At 41.9% G+C, this 17,038-nt stretch overlaps 1 protein-coding gene across 2 annotated transcripts in view; it reads right to left on the bottom strand.

The window, feature by feature from the left end:
* The window catches only part of LOC138763389 (BMP/retinoic acid-inducible neural-specific protein 3-like), a 185,329-nt gene that overhangs the window by 75,120 nt on the left and 93,171 nt on the right, over positions 1 to 17,038 (bottom strand). For both annotated transcript variants that reach the window (XM_069937477.1, XM_069937476.1), the window contains exons 3-4: positions 9,570 to 9,760; positions 4,266 to 4,444 (exon numbers count right to left, since the gene is read on the bottom strand). In XM_069937477.1, coding sequence (XP_069793578.1) covers positions 4,266 to 4,444; positions 9,570 to 9,760 — 370 coding nt within the window. The remainder of the gene's footprint in view (positions 1 to 4,265; positions 4,445 to 9,569; positions 9,761 to 17,038) is intronic.

Genomic DNA, 17,038 nt, shown 5'->3' with positions numbered 1-17,038 from the left:
AGCCTGTGTGGGTCTTCAGTCGCTGTGCCCCTCTCAGTTCTGCTGCCATGGTCACATTTCCTGTCGAGCCATTTCTCCTCCTCAATGGGGAGTGTTCTCTCCACTTCTGATGTTCTCCACTAAACTGATGCTCCCCCACAGTCTGCAACCCCTTGTGCTATGCTGGCCAGCAGAGCGGCTGCCATCTCGGGCACTGACCCCATGGTTGAAGAATTTCTATTAAAAACTCTAAAGACCCAGCCTATCTAACCTCTCCCCATAACTCAAGCCTTCTACTTCCAGCAACATCCTCATGAATCTCCTCTGCATCCCTTCTAACTTATTGATGCCCTTCCTACAGCTGTGGAACCAACATTTCACACAGTACTCCAAGTGTGGTTGCACCAACTTTGTCAAGTTCATGATAAAACAATTCACTGAACAGGTTTTCTGCTGATTAGGTTGCTTTTCAGTGCCAGATTATTCCACCAAATCAGGGAATGGAATACACTTGTGAAGAGCGAGTGGAGGCAGAAACACTCATAACATTTATAAATGGCATTATTTATCATAATCAACAAGGCTACAATTGTAGGTGAGAACTGGAATTAGTCCAAGGAGTTATTTTTCAACCTGCATGTGTTAAATGGCCTCTTTATGCACCGGAAATTTTTTTCTTGTGCACACAATGAGCCAGTGAACAATGCCAACATTTGTAATCATTTCAACTAATCTGGAGAATTTTTGGAGCTTTTGATTTATGCATGGTGATACACTGGAGGAGCATTTTATAAGTTGCAAGACAAATGGGTTTTGAGAAAGCTGGATGCAGAATATCCTCTACATTTATCTGAAGCAAATTAGATTAGCAGCAATGGTGTCACTCAATAAACCATTTCCCCAGCGCTTGATAGGGCTATAAAAACAGAATATCAGCACTCATCAATGTGCTTTGTGGAACATAAGCCAAGAAGTCTTGACATTCAATCCCTGTTCTGTGCTGAGACAATGTTCATTGCACATGACATCAACCTTTCTAACTGAGAGAGGGGTATTGGCAGAGTGAATGGTCACAGACTTTATCCCAGGGGAGTCTAAAAAACAGGGCAGAGCTTTAAGGTGAGAGGGGAGATATTTCAAGGGAACCTGGTGGGCAATTTTTTCACACAGAAGTTGGTGCATGAAGTGGTTCAGGCAGGTACAACATTAAAATTATAGGCCAGGAAAGGTTTGGCAGTATAGGCAGCAAATGTAGGCAAGTAGGTTTTGTTCAGGTAGGGAACTTGGTCAACATGGACAAATTGGGCCAAAGGGCCTGTTTCTTTTCTGTATAACTCCATGCCTCCATAACTTACTGCCCTCAACAAATTTAGCAGCAGCATTGCAACGTTCTTTGAAGAGCATTTGATTGGTTAATCAAACTTGAACTGGATTCATAATTGTTGCTCCAAGTCAGGGACTTAAAGGAAAGAAATGAGGGGCGGTGAAAGGAAAATGAAACAACGACAAGATCATATTTGCACCAGCATGAATTCCCTAAAGAGGACACCATTTTAATGGTACCAATTTAGTCCAGTCAATGGACCGTTTCACTGAACAAGCTTTGTTCTAATTAATTCTTCTGATGTATATGAGGCAGAATTAGTGTAATGGTTACCATAATACTATTACAGTCCCAGGGACCCAGGTTCGAATCCACTTCTGGCTGTAAACAGTTTGTACATTTCCTCCAGGTGCTCCTGTTTCCTCCCACACATTCCAATGATGTATGGGGTTTGCAGAGTAATTGGTTGCTGGACTATATTTAGGCAGTGCAGGCTTGTGGGGTCGAATATTCCTGTATCTCTAAATTCTTAAAAGAAATTAATTCTGAGGAATTCAAATTGTTTCTTAGTTCCAAAGTACTGATCTGTTTTGTCACGGTGTGCTGCCGAGGGCAAATGGTGGTCAACAAGGATCATTAGCTGAGGAGCAGCAAGGAGGTTTATCTCATTTTAACCTCGGCCCTGCAAACTGATTCAAACCTGGATCTCTGTTTACTCAACGATAAGTGGGCTCAGGGGCGCTGATGTGTTGCACAGCAGTTTGATACCACAAGGTGTGTTGCAGATGTCTGTAGAAAATAAGCTAACATCTGATTTATTGTGACTAAGGCCTTGGGGATTTGACTGTCATTTTTCAGAGGTTGAAATCATAGATATTTCCCTCAAGATAATCGAGCCTACCTGTCTGGATTCCATTTGAGTGAAGCCACTGTTCCCTCTCAAACAAAACGGATCACTGCAGGAGATATTTACTGATGAAGATAATAAGATCCTAAGGGATCATGAGATGGCGGATGGAGAGTTTTTTTCTGGGAGAATTTAGAAATTGGGTCACTACTTAAAATAAGGCAAAGGAGGGGAAAAATTCTGTCAGTGGATCGTGAATCTGAAACTCTGTACATCTAAGGCCAGTGGAACCAAGACTTCAAATATATTTTTTAAAGCAGAAAAATTTGGGTGATAAAGCTGTACAGTACAGAAATAGGCCCTTCGGCCAAACTCATTCCTGCTGATCAAGTTGACCATCTGAGCTCATCCCATTTGCCAGTGTTTGGCCCATCTCCCATTAACATTTTCCCATCCAACTGTCTCTTAAATATTGCAATTGTATCTGCCTCAATCAATTCACCTGATAGCTCATTCGGCATACCTACCACCTTCTGTGTGAAAAGTTATCCCATGAGTCCTGGTTAATTTTTTTCCCCCTCCTACTTTAAACCTGTGCCTTCTAGTTCTGGACTCCCTTCCCTTTGGGAAAAGATGATGACAATTTATTTTATCTTTTCCCCTCTTACGACTCCAACCTCCCAGCCACCAACGCTCCAGAAAGAAGAAGTTTTAGTCTATCCAGCCTCTCCCTGATAACTTAAGTCCTCCAGTCCCAGTAACCTCCTTATCAATTCCTGATAATGAAAATGGTGAAAGGTAACTGGAGAAAGGGGGGGGGGGGGGGGGGTGGTGATAAATTATAGAACATATAATCAAATGGCCCATTATCAAGTAATGTCAAAGCAGATTTCTCTTCCGCTTTCATACATTCAGTTCTTGCAGCTCACAAAAAAAATCTTTATTTTCAGTGTGAACATTCTGGGGAAAAAAAATCAAAGGAAAGTAAAACTCCATTCCCTTGAATTAACAAGTAGGTGCTGTGAGAGCTGGATATAACGGACATCTTCAGGTGTATTTAGAAGGGATAGTATAGGGAATTTCAGATGATGGGAGGAACACTGGTATTTGTCTGTTGACTAGCAATTTGTGGAGAGTCATAGGTCTGGATGGAGGAGTCAGGAAAACCCCTGAGCTTTTGCTTGTCTGCCCCTTCAATTCATTGGACCATTCCGAATATGATCCTCTTGCCAGGTCTCCCGTATTGTTACAATGAGACCCTCTGCAAGCTTGAAGAACACCACCTTATCTTCTGCAAGCAAGCTCCAAGCTGCTGGTGGGACTCAGCAGGTCAGGTAGTATCCATGGGTGCAAAAGACTTTAGGAGAACTGGTATCATTTTGGTTCATCTTTTTCCATTACTTTCTTTCTGGCTTGATGGGTATGTCTGATAACCTCACCATTAGCAAGGCATTCGGCACACAACAGAAGCTTCAACTGATTTGAACTGCTGCTTACCTGCCACATTTAGGTTATCCAGTCTCAACCTTGGAGAGTTTCACCCCTTCACGTTTCCCCAAACCTCCATCTTCTCTGCTTCCAACGAATATATTTCTCTCCTTCCCAGTTCAGATGAAGGCTGTTGGTTCGAAAATATTAACCATTCCTCTTTCCACAGATTCTGACTCACCTGCTGAGTGGTTTTGTTTCAAATTTCCAGCATCTGCATGTTTTTGTTTGAATTTCTGTGGAGATGAACACACTCATTCCAACTTGGCTATACTCTCTCTCCCCTCACCCCCTTCCATTGGGTGCTTGAGAATGCAAATCTCTAGATTCAAGAGCAGATTTTGTTCCTAATGCTAACAGACTCTTGGATGGATTTCTTATAAAACTGTGCCTTGCTCTGTTCTCTGCACTTTGCGTACTTTCCCAATACCTTGCACTGTTTGACTGGCATTGCACTATTTTTACAATGGCAGGCGAGGTTAGTCTTGGTGTGTGGATCAAAGGTTAATGGTCGGCCAAGGTGTGCTGCAAGCCACTTTGGAAGGATGGCCACTGATTGAACTGTCAGGAGAATGAGGGTGACAAGGGGCAAAAATCTACATGTATGTAAAGACAAGAATTGCTCACCTTGATTGCTGAAGATGCAATCTGGATTTCGTGGAGCTTACGTAAAGTTGTCTCTCGGTCAATGAAATAGGAAGCAGCCAATTGGTGAAGGGTGTCCAAACTGACAGCAGAATTGTTGTTGAGATCAGAGTTCTTAATTAATTTTTGCTTGTCCACAAATATAGTCAGTGATTCTTCCCCTGTGTAATGAGAAAATAATTAGCAGGCAGCAAAAGTGATAAGTCAGCTTACTGGAGGGAGATTGAAATTGGCTGAACGGTGCACCCACAACCACTTGCACTCAATCTCACCAAAACGAAGGAGCTGATCATTGCCTTCAGGAAGGGAATCACAGAGGTGTACAAATCAGTGATCACTGGGAGAGAAGTTGAGCAAATTTAAGTTCTTGGGAGTCACTACCTCGAAGGATCTTTCCTGGGCCCAACACACTAATGACATTGTGAAGAAAGCATGTCAGCACCTCTAATTCCACAGGAGTTTGCAGAGGTTTAGTATGACAACAGAAACACTGGCAAATTTCTACAGGTGTGTGGTGGAAAATGTGCTGACGAGCTGCATCATGGTCAGGTATGGGGACACCAATATCCCTGAGCGTAAAACCCTTCAAAAGGTAGTGGGCACAACCCAGGACATCAGAGGCAAAACTCTCCAACTACTGAGAATATTTACAGGGAACGCTGCTATTGGAGAGCAGTAACAATCATCAAGGATCCACACCACCCAGCACACACATTGTTCTAACTGCTGTCATCAGGAAAGAGGTATAGGTACCAAAAGACTTGCACCACCAGGCTCAGGAACAGCTGCTACCTTTCCACCATCAGACTCCTCAACAATAAGGGCTCTTACTTGTACACTTGTACACTTTTACTGTTTTTTTAAAATTCTCTCTGTATTGTACAGTCAGTTTGTTTACATTTGTTATCTGTTTACAGTTCTTTATTTGTTTACATGTATACGCTGTGTACAGTTTTTTTGCACTACCAATAAGTGATGATTCTGACTACAGAAAAAAATCTGAAATCTGAACAATTTAGTTCAGATGACTTGACTTTGGTTGATTTCACAGACACAAGGGCAGAGGGCATTGAGGTTTTATCCCAGAAATCTCAGTTACAATGTAAATTTAAATGATCCCACACCAAAAAGAGAAACATAATTCCAATAAAAAAACATTGGGGAAAATTCCCTCTTTTTATCTCACCTTCTCCGTTATCCTCCTTTTACTCACCTCCCTCCATTTGACCCTATATCCTTCTCATTCCTGCTCTTTCTGCCCTGCTCCATCTCCCTTACTTCACCTCTCTCTTTATCTCTCCATCTCTCTCTTTCAGTCTCTCATGATCACAAATATACTCTCAAAATGTCGGAGCATTTATCTAGCAGTTAAACAGCCCATGGTTAGGGACAAAAGGGTGTGATTACAAGTGAGGCAGGTTGTGGGGTTCAAGAGACAGTGCTGGTGGAGCTTCAGCCCTTGATCTTGTCTCAAAAGTCTGAGATTCTTGCTCAGATAAGAGAGGGAGCTGTAGGAAGGTTGAGTCACCTGATCACGGCACAGTGGTTCAGAAAGCCATTCAAGGGGGAGGGGGTGGAGGAGAAAATAGAGATCTAGTGGTAATTGGGGATAGTGTAGTTAGGGAATACACAAAGTTGTCTGTCACAGGGATAGAGTGTCCCGAAGGCTGTGTTGCCTGTCTGATACCCAGGTTCGGGACTTCTTATCTGAGCTGCAGAGGAATTTGCAGTGGGAGGGGAAAGATCCAGTTGTCATGGACCATGTAGGTACGAACAACATAGGTAGAACAAGGAAAGACATTTTGGGAAGGGAATTTGAGAAGCTAGGGACTAAATGAATAATCAGAACCAAAAAGGTGGTTATTTCTGGATTACTGCCTGAGCCATGTGTAAATTAGCACAGGGTCCAGAAGATTAGAGAGTTAAATGCATGGCTCAAGGTTTGGTGTGCAAAGTAGGTTCCAATTCGCGAGAAAATGTCATCAGTATTGAGGAAGGAAGGAACTATTCAAAGACTACGGGCTCCATCTGAACCGTGATGACACCTGGATCCTGGCGAATCGCATAATTAGAATTGTGGACAGGGCTTTAAACTAAATTGTAGGAGGTGGGTTCAACAAATTGGTGAGGGATGGATAAAGTAGAAGAGAAAAGTGAATAAAGTAAAAGAGAAGAATGTAGAGCATAAAAATCAAGTGCAAAGGAGGCAAAGATGACCAGATTTAAAAGCATAATGGATAGAAGGGCAAATGTGAGGTCATCCACTTTGGAAGGGAAGAGTAGAAGATCAGAATCTTATTTAAATGGAAAGAGATTGCAGCATAACGACACGCAGAACTTGGGAGTTTTTGTGCAAAAGGTTGGTTTGTAGGTGTAGCGGGCTCTCAAGAAGGCAAATAGAATGTTGGCCTCCATTGCCAGAGGGATGAATTTAAGGGCAAGGATGTTATACTACAACTGTACAGGGTACTAGTGAGACCACATCTGGAGTACTGCATGCAGTTCTGGTCTCCTTAGGTGAGGAAGTATGTACTGGCTTTGGAGATGGAGCTAAGGAGGTTCACCAGGTTGATTCCAGGGATGAAGGGTTTGGCCTATGAGGAGAAATTTAAAAGAATGAGAGGGGATCTTATAAAATTATGAAAGGCATAAATAAGATAGAGGGAGGAAAGGGGAGACCAGAACTAGGGGGACACAGCCTCAAGATTCAGGGAAGTTAATTTAGGGCAGATGAGGAGGAACTGCTTTTCCCAAAGGGTGCATCTGTGGAATTTGCTGCCCACTGAAGCAGTGGAGGCAACCTCAGTAAATATATTTAAGACAAGACTGGATAGATGTTTACATAGTAAAGGAATTAAGGAATAGAGGAAAAAGGTAGGTGTAGATGAGCCTATCATCAGGTCAGCCATGATCTCATTGAATGGTGGAGCAGGCTTGAATGGCCAGGTGGCCGACTTCTGTTCCTATTCTTAGGTTTACTTTTAGTTTGGACAACAGTATCCACATTCACTTTCTATTCATCTGTGCTGCTGATGTTGCACAAGTTGCCTTGGAGACAACTGACACTGACAAGAGTTAAAATTACCAAACTTCAGAAGTAATAGAGAAATTAAAAGCATTCTTCACCCAGTCAAATCCATACAGATTTCTAGAACTTCCTATTCTGATGTCACCACTTCCAGCTCTGTCTGCAGTAGTTTCAACACGGTCAGATCGCATCCTCCAAACACAACTTTCTTCCCCACTGTATCACAAGCACCATCTGTTCTCTTCCCTTCCTGGCCCATGCAACACCCAATGTGTGCTTGCCAATTAATATTCACTGGGCTGAGTTCAGTTGGGAGGGAGTGAAGCACAGGGAGTGTCAGTGATGGATCAGACTGAGATGAGTGGGCTGTTTCTCTCAGAGAGCATATTGGCACAGGAAGATTTTATTTTTCTGACTAATCTGGCCCGTTAAAAAAGCTGTGAAGGCAGCGTGTAGTTTGGAGGATCAAATCTTTCTCAGCTTGCTTAACTTTCTACTCCCACCAGTGGACAGTGAAATGCGGATAACTGATCCCAATGATTGGACTGCCTACTGAGAGCAAACTGATAGCCCAGTTGATATCAGAAGTGGGCAGCTTTCAGTCCTGTTTAAAACTTTTCACATCTTTGGCTCTCAGGTGCTGAAGATCCACACTTCTGTAAAATGAAAATGACCCCATTCTACATCCAGAAGAAAGGGTTTAATTGACATACTCCTGTCTGAGCAAACTGCTACTTATCTGTAACAAAAACAGGAAGGCAATTGGCTATTTGCCATTGTATTGGGAGATAGAGGACTGGTACTCAGAAGGTTGAATCAACTCCACTGGGTGAATAGCAGTGTAGTTAATAAAGCCGTTTCAAAGCTCCAGTGATTTGACTTCAGTCCTGACCTCGGATGTTGTCAGTGTGGAGATTGCACGTTCTCCCTATGGGTTTCCCCACAGTTTCTGTTCACATCTCAAGGACATGTGAGTTGATAAGAACTTTTACTACTGTAAGTTGGCCTTAACATGCAGGTGGGTGGTGTCAATTGATGGGAATAAAATGGGATTGGTCCGATTAAGTGTTTGATAATTAGCACGAACTGGGTGGGTTGAATGGTCTGTTTCCTTGTCCTATGACTAATGGACAGCACAGTTAACATAGTGTTTAGCACAATACTATTGTAATGCCAGTGACCGGGAATCCAATCCGGTGCTATCTATAAGGAATTAGTATGTTCTCCCATTGATCTAGGTGCTCTGATTTCCTCCCATCTTTCAAAAATATGCAGGGATTGTGAGTTAAATGGTGCATTTTAGGGGGAGGGACTCATGGGTTGGAAGCACCTGTTACGGGGCTATATGTCTAAATTTCCATGATGCATACTCATATTAATTCAGCTTTTTGAATTAAAATGAGTAGCATCCACAGCTTCCTAGAAATAGGACTCTCCATTACAGTCTCAGATGACGAAGGAGCTCTAAGTCATGGGAAGCATTCAGGAAAGCTAGTATTTGAGATACTTATTAAATTGAAAATGTTTTTAACTATCTCAAATAAATATATGGGTTTTTAATTAACATTATGTTTAAAAAAATCATTTTTACTGAGTTTGACACATTCAAAAACAATGAAAATCCTTTCCAATTCTGATCCCTGTCAAAGGCAATGGTGGGGCTTCTGGACTAAACCACCTGAGGTTAAGTTGATGTCTTATCAACGATATCTAATGTGCAGGAAAATCCAGGTTGCTCATCTGACCTAGATGAGCGCATGAAGTGGCGGGAATGAGGAATCCACTGGAAATGAAAGGATATAGTGTAAAGAAAGATATGAACCCATGCCCAAATAGCACATGCTATAAAGTAAGGAAGGTACAGGTACACAATCCTTTATCTGGAACCCTTGGGGGACAGTATGTTCCGAATTTCAGATTTTTCCAGATATCAGAACAAAAACCAGCTGCCCCAGATTTAAGCCCACCCAAATAGTGCTGCTGTATCCACCCCCTTCCAGTCAAGCTAGCGACTCTCTCCCCTCCGCCCACCCGAGTCGTGCTGACGTCTCTCCCCGCCCCCCCCCCCCCCCCCCCCCCCCCCCACCTAGCTGCTGTCTGTCTGTCTCTCTCCCTCTGATATACCAGTACCAGGAAAAAAATGCTGGTTTTTGGAGCTTTCCGTATTTTAGATGTCCGGTTAAAGGATTATGTACCTGTAGTAACTGCATTAACATTGGTAACTGTGAATGTTTGAAATGGATGTTGTCATACTTCACCTCCAAGTGTTCCAGACAGTAAGAAATGCGTGCCATACTTCTTGATCAAGTTATCGATTATCTGTTGTGGACTCGGTCTCCGTCCTAACAAACGGATATTTCTTATGAATTCTGGAGCCAGTGGCAAATCTGAGCCCAAGAAGTCTCTTCTTTCCACTGCTAAATTATTCACTTTCCAGCGACCAAACTCTCTGTCAACAGAAAAACACATCAGAAAAGTAAATAAAATTAATTCAAAGTAATACAAAGCTCAGCATGTAACTTCCATAGTGAGCCCTTGATAAGTCAATCTCCACATGAAGTAACAACATGGTTGGAGGATGGACTTTCCACATAAGACAGATGCAAAAAGATGTAAAGCATTGTATGACAGGGTGGAGGCAGGGGAGCGATTCTGCCTGAACTTCATCAAGTGGTCTCACCCCTGAAAAGTGTAAAACATGAAAGCCTGCAGATAGAATGACTGTACAAAAAAACAACACTGGAGAAACTTAGCAGGTTACACAGCATACTTTATATCACAAAAATAAAGATACATAACTAATGTTTCAGGCCTGAAGCCTTCAACAAGGTATGAGAAAATTGTAGGCAGGTGCCTGAATAAAATGGTGGCGGGGAAAAGCTAAGGGGAGTAGCACAAGCCCACAGGTAAGAGGATAATAGATAGGTGAATAAGGGATCTAGGACACAGCACAAAACAGGTGGAGGTGACATAGCTCTGTGAATGGAGAGAGAAAGGGGTGGAGAGCTGGAGGAATGGAGGCAGAGAGATTGGGAAGAGAGGAAGAATGGGGAGTGGTCTAGCAGAAACCAGAGAAGTTTATGTTAATGCTATCTGGTTAGAGAGTGCCCAGGCAGAATATTAGGTGTGGTTCCTTCAATTTACCAATGGCCTTGGTTTGGGAGTGCACAAGGTCATACACAGACTTGTCGGCACGGGGTGGGGGGGGAGGGAGGGGGGTTGGTCACAGAATTGAAATAACTGGCCATATCATTGATGTAGACAGTCTGAAGGAGCCCAGCAAAGAGATCTCCCAGTCTGTGTCCAATCTCTTCCGTACAGAAGGCCACAACGTGAGCACCAGATGTAGTAGATGCCTCTCGTATAGTCACAAGTGAAGTGTTGCTTCACTTGGAAGTACTGTTTGTGGGAGAAGGTGTGGCCAAAAGTGTGGTACTTCCTGTCGTCACGGAGGAAGGAGCCAAGGGGGCGATTCGTGGAAAGGGATGAGTGGAAGATGGAGTCATGGAATGAGCAGTCTCTGCAGAAGGCTCAGAGGAGATTTACTGAGCAGATAATAAAAGGATTTTCTTATCCCAAGTTGCTACAGATATTGATTTATATTCAGAAATTCATATTAAATGAGGGGAAATCTTAATGAAAATATCAGATGCTGAAAAGCGGGATAAACAGGGTGGATGTTGAGATATAAGGAGGGCAGGAGAATAAAATGATAATTTAAGCCTGAAATGCAAAGGAATTTCTACTCACAGAGGTTGACAGGTCCCTGGAACTCTGTACTCTAGAAGACTATAGAGGCTATATCATTGGGGTTATTTATAGAGGAGGTTGATAAATCTTTGAAAGTTCAGGAAATTGAGGGGAACTGGTGCAAGAGGGAAGTTGAGCCCTGAGGAAGATGAGCCAAGATCATATTAAATAGCAGGCCAGGCTTGAGGGATAGTTTCCTGTGCCCCCCTGTGCAATTGTCCAATTTAGCAATGGTAGATTCTATTGAATTTGCACTGTCTTTTTTTCATATTTTTACATTACAGAAAATGCTGTAAATATCCAACAGTCATTTCAAATCTGTGGAGAAAGCAATGGAGTTCATGGGCTGGATGTTGAGTATTACCAGAGTAAATGCTGAGAAACGGGAATGTAGCCATGCATATGTAAATATATAAGACCTGAGGTTGTTCAGTGCACCTAACCCTAACCCTAATGTTGGAAAAACTAAGCAGATGACGCAGCAACTGTTGAAAGTCAAGTAAAGTTTATTGTCATCTGATTGTACAAGTATAACCTGATGAAACATTGATCTCTTGTCTCAGTGCAAAATATGCAGACACACCACCAGACACAATATACATGAGTACAAATAATACATATGCAGGACAAACATTTTATCTATATAAGTAAATAAATATTACTTTGTACAAAAGAGAGTGTCATATGGTTCATGTGACCAGTTCTTCTGGTCGTTCAGCGTTCTCACTGCTGGTGAGAAGAAGCTGTTCCTCAGCTTGGTGGAGCTGGCTCTGATGCTCCTGTATCACTTGCCTGACAGAAGCAGCTGAAAGATGCTGTGTGGAGGGTGGAAGGGGTTCTTAATGATTTTGTGTGCCCTCTTCAGGCAATGATCCCAGTAGATCACGTTGATGGGGGTGGGTGGAGGGAGACTTCTGTGATCCATTCTGCCACTCTTATGGTCCTGTGGATTGACCTCTGATCCATTTCTCTGCAGCAACTGTGTCATACTGTGATACAGTCAGCCAGAACTTTCTCAATAGAGCTCCTATAGAACGTTGACATAATGGTGGCCAGAAGCCTTGCCCACTTCAGTCTTCTCTTCAACTTCTAGGAAGTGCAGTTGCTGTTGCAATTAGCCTAGAGAGTGCTATATTTAAAATAATTGATTTAATTATTAATTAACAATAATATAACACTTCATCTAATTTATCTACACAGCTACCGAGCTTGTTGATAGTTCTATTGGCTGACAACTGCTCCACCGCTGGAATTGTATGCATGAACTGAATGAAATACTGCAGCTGGTCTGGTGGGAAATATGTTCAATATCCTGTCCTGATACAAATTTGTGAGTTTATATATTTCCATGGAGATCAAACTGCATTGCAAAGAAGGGTAAGCATGTTCCATACATTGCAGTGCTTTCAGTTATTTATGCATTTCTTTTAATATTTAAAAGTGTTTTTAAGTGGTTTGGTTGATTTTTTATGTTAAAATATTTATATTTTTAACTGAATTGCTTATTCTATTTTTAATATTGTGTTTTTTTTTTCAAAATGGCTAATACCTCTTTTTGTGCCAGCCACTCTCTCCTATAATTTAAAATAGTCCATCGGGCTCACAAGTTCAAAGTCAAGCTATCTCATTATGATCAATGCAATAATGGAGATGTTTCATTAATTCATGTTCTGGACATGTCAGTCTTGAGAAATATTGGAACAAAGTATGTCACTCTTCCTCTGCACTTTTTAAAATGTTCTTTCTTTGGCTTGGCTTCGCGGACGAAGATTTATGGAGGGGGTAAAAAGTCCACGTCAGCTGCAGGCTCGTTTGTGGCTGACAAGTCCGATGAGGGACAGGCAGACACGATTGCAGCGGTTGCAGGGGAAAATTGGTGGGTTGGGGTTGGGTGTTGGGTTTTTCCTCCTTTGCCTTTTGTCAGTGAGGTAGGCTCTGCGGTCTTCTTCAAAGGAGGTTGCTGCCCGCCAAACTGTGAGGCGCCAAGATGCACGGTTTGAGGCGATATCAGCCCACTGGCGGTGGTCAATGTGGCAGGCACCAAGAGATTTCTTTAGGCAGTCCTTGTACCTTTTCTTTGGTGCACCTCTGTCACGGTGGCCAGTGGAGAGCTCGCCATATAACACGATCTTGGGAAGGCGATGGTCCTCCATTCTGGAGACGTGACCCATCCAGCGCAGCTGGATCTTCAGCAGCGTGGACTCGATGCTGTCGACCTCTGCCATCTCGAGTACTTCGACATTAGGGATGTAAGCGCTCCAATGGATGTTGAGGATGGAGCGGAGACAACGCTGGTGGAAGCGTTCTAGGAGCCGTAGGTGGTGCCGGTAGAGGACCCATGATTCGGAGCCGAACAGGAGTGTGGGTATGACAACGGTTCTGTATACGCTTATCTTTGTGAGGTTTTTCAGTTGGTTGTTTTTCCAGACTCTTTTGTGTAGTCTTCCAAAGGCGCTATTTGCCTTGGTGAGTCTGTTGTCTATCTCATTGTCGATCCTTGCATCTGATGAAATGGTGCAGCCGAGATAGGTAAACTGGTTGACCGTTTTGAGTTTTGTGTGCCCGATGGAGATGTGGGGGGGCTGGTAATCATGGTGGGGAGCTGGCTGATGGAGGACCTCAGTTTTCTTCAGGCTGACTTCCAGGCCAAACATTTTGGCAGTTTCTAATTTTAAACCTAATCCCTTAACTGTATTATTTGGTATTGGAGAGAGTTTCATAACTTTAACATCATCTGACCTGCATGTATTAGCTTTTATTTCTCTTATGGATAAGCAGGCAGTGTTGCTCATATGAAGGGTCATTATCCCAACTAATCATGGGGACGTCATGTCCTGTTTAAATTTAGAGAAGATCAGATGCTCAGTTTCTGATTTGAATTCAAATTTTCAAACACTGTGGGAACCTTTTTGAATTACTTTTTATAATCTTTGATTTGTTATGAACATAGAACTGTTGATTAATTCTGTCTTCCTTTTTTTTGGCCAAACAGCTTCTTTCTTGGTAGTTGGTTTAGATGTTCCTTTTTTATATAATAAAATATCAATACAATATAATCGGTTTGATTAAAATGTGGGGTTCTTTGGATGAAATTATATGATTTAAGTGTAATGTGTCTTCTTGACTTTTAACATACATCTTTTTGTACTCTGTATTTTTGGATTAGAAATTTCAATGTTAATGAAAAAAATTGAAAAAGAATATTGTGCTTTTTTTCTCACGTGACCAAGTACAGTATCAGAACATTAAGAAGCTTGACAGATTCGACAGCTGTTTCCACCTTTACCATCTCTCCAGGTCTTTCTCAGCATGTTTGTGGGTCAAGCTTGTTCTAACCCACTTACATGACCCAGTCACATTGCACAAGATCCTGACTCACTAATCCACAGAACAATAGTGCATTCAGCTGAATGTTTCAGGTTGATCACTCTCCATCGCAACTGGGGTGACGAGCAAACGTGTTAAATTTATGTGGAAATGCTGGCAGCAGAGGTCTGACCAAGGCTTATAGGCACCGTCAAGAAGGGATCTAAGTATGTGACATCCAGAGGCCTGGTTGCTCCCTGTGGGTTGTTCAGCTGACCTGATCCTCAAGATTCATGGAAGTTCCACACCATGCAAGAGTAATGACATAATGCATGCATGCAATACACAAATGTGTTGAAGGGAATATGTGATGAATACCCAGGCACAAAATGTTGGCTACTCTTTACTTCCTGTGGATGCTACGTGACTTGTTGAGTTTCTGCATCATGTTTGTGTGATATACTTAACCCCAACATCTCCAGACTTCCTAATTTATTGACATTATGGGTGATCTTCTGCACAGGTTAGATCAAGCATGGCCCCTACCTGTTAACTGTGTTTCTCCCTCTTCAGATTCCACCTTGTGCTGCTGAATATTTCAAGAATTTCCTGCTCATTCTGTTCCACACCATCCATAGTATTTTATGTTGCACAAATGTGCTGGAGATATTCAGCTGGTCATTCAGCATCCATAGGAAGAATGAGATAATCAATGTTTTGGAACTGGGCCATTCACCAGCACATTTGTGTATTGCATTTCACCCAGCATCGACAGACTTTCTTGTTCAATTTTATGTTATACTATTTTTCCTTTTAGACGAATTGAAGGCTGTGTTTATGGCTTAAATATACAAATCAAGGACCAAACTACCTTCAGATGCACTGAAATCAAATTGCCAAGGAATTATTTCCTGACCATCTACTGCAATTTGACAGCATATCCTTTTTCCTTTAATCGTATGAAGATCCCATAGAATAATGTTGAGATCTCATACATTATGCGCTTATGAGTTGACAGGTCATTCCTTCTTGTGTGCATGGAAGAATTTCTAAATTTACAATCAAGATTGAAACTGAGAAGGTCTCAAATGGAAGAGGGGAATCTGCCTATAAGCAGGAAAGATGGGCTACCCTGAGATGAGTTTCTGGTTAGAGGAGAACAATGCACTTTAGTTCAGGATAGGAATGGAAACTCGTACAACAGAAGGGATGCTGTTTGTATTGGAGAAATGAAGCTGGCAATGTCAATAGAATGGAAAGATGAGCTAGAAATGAGGTTTGCAGGTCCATAACAGAAAACAAACACAATGGCAATTAGAAATCAATTGGGAGGTGTCTTCACCGGATAGGTGAAAAATTGGAAACAGCATTCCCTGCAGAGTAATGTCAACGTTCATCTTCAGATCACAGGGAAATTAAGGTTTGATCAATTCCAATGCACTCACTTTCAAATCACCAGGGATTCTGAGAGAGGTGGTTAAATTGTTGGGCAAATAGTCAAGAAGGGATTCAAGGTAATTATCTGCGATTTTTGTACGATGCTTAATGGATTTCTTTAGGAAGAGAAAATAAATTTAATTTGCAATTCATTTCTTTTTTTTCCTTTTACTGATAAGTAGTGCAGTTAAAAAAAACATTGCCAAAAGGTAATTATTATAGTCTGAAAGGTGCATATAACTGAGTCAGTCACCCACATCTATTCAGCTGGCCAATGAGAAGATTGCATTGGATTTAGCATTTTCTGAAAGAAATACTGCTCAAAACTGCAAAATCAGCAAGTTGGAGACCAATTCACAGTCAGACCAAACTCCAGGGACCCAAAAACTCAGTTACAACCTCCCTGATGAGTGCATGTTGTCATACCTCTTCGAATACACAGCAAGCCCAGCTGAGTAATGATTGGCATAAGCCCTTATAATGCAGATAGATTTTTTTTCCTTTTAGCACATCAAGGTTGTTATCAGAATGCTAAAAACATTCTGCATAAATAATTACAGAATTGTTCAACTGACAAAATAATTTCAGCTCCACAACAGACAGACTGAAAAGCAAGTTGAGAATGACAGATGATGAACCTTGACTCATTAGAAGTGTGGTGATAAAATTTTATATCCATTCTCCATCGCCTTAAATTGCAGTGGTTTGCTTATTCAGATTAATTTAAGAATAACTCTGTGAAGCATTGTTGTTCTCTTTGGGTCAAATAATTAATTGCTGATATTTGTGCCAGGGGCCACTTTACCTGGTATGTAGGCAGGGTCTCACTAGAAGGAATACTGCTGAGTTTGGTCCAAGAAGATCACAAAGAGCATAGCATGCAGATCTGGCCACCTCATTACAGAACAGATGGAAATGGTTTAGAGAGGGTGCAGAGGAGATTCACCAAAATGGAAAACATGTTTTATGAGGAAAGGTTGACAGAACTAGGACTTTTCTCTTTGGGGCGATGAAGGATGAGAGGAGAATTACTGGCTGTGTGTAAAATTATGAAAAGTATAGATAGGGAGGATGAACAGTACCTTTTTCAACAATAGCAAATACGAGAGGACATCCATTTAAGGTGAGTGGAGGAAGTCTCAGGGGAGACATCAGATGTAAGACTTTTTTTTTTATACAGAGAGTAGTGGGTGCTTGGAATCCATTGTTGGGCAAAGTGGTTGAACCTGGTACA

The sequence above is a fragment of the Narcine bancroftii genome, chromosome 5 (genome assembly GCF_036971445.1).
Source record: "Narcine bancroftii isolate sNarBan1 chromosome 5, sNarBan1.hap1, whole genome shotgun sequence".
Classification (NCBI taxonomy): Eukaryota; Metazoa; Chordata; class Chondrichthyes; order Torpediniformes; family Narcinidae; genus Narcine; species Narcine bancroftii.
Note: the sequence above shows the minus strand (reverse complement) of the source record. Positions and strands in the feature narration are given on the sequence as shown.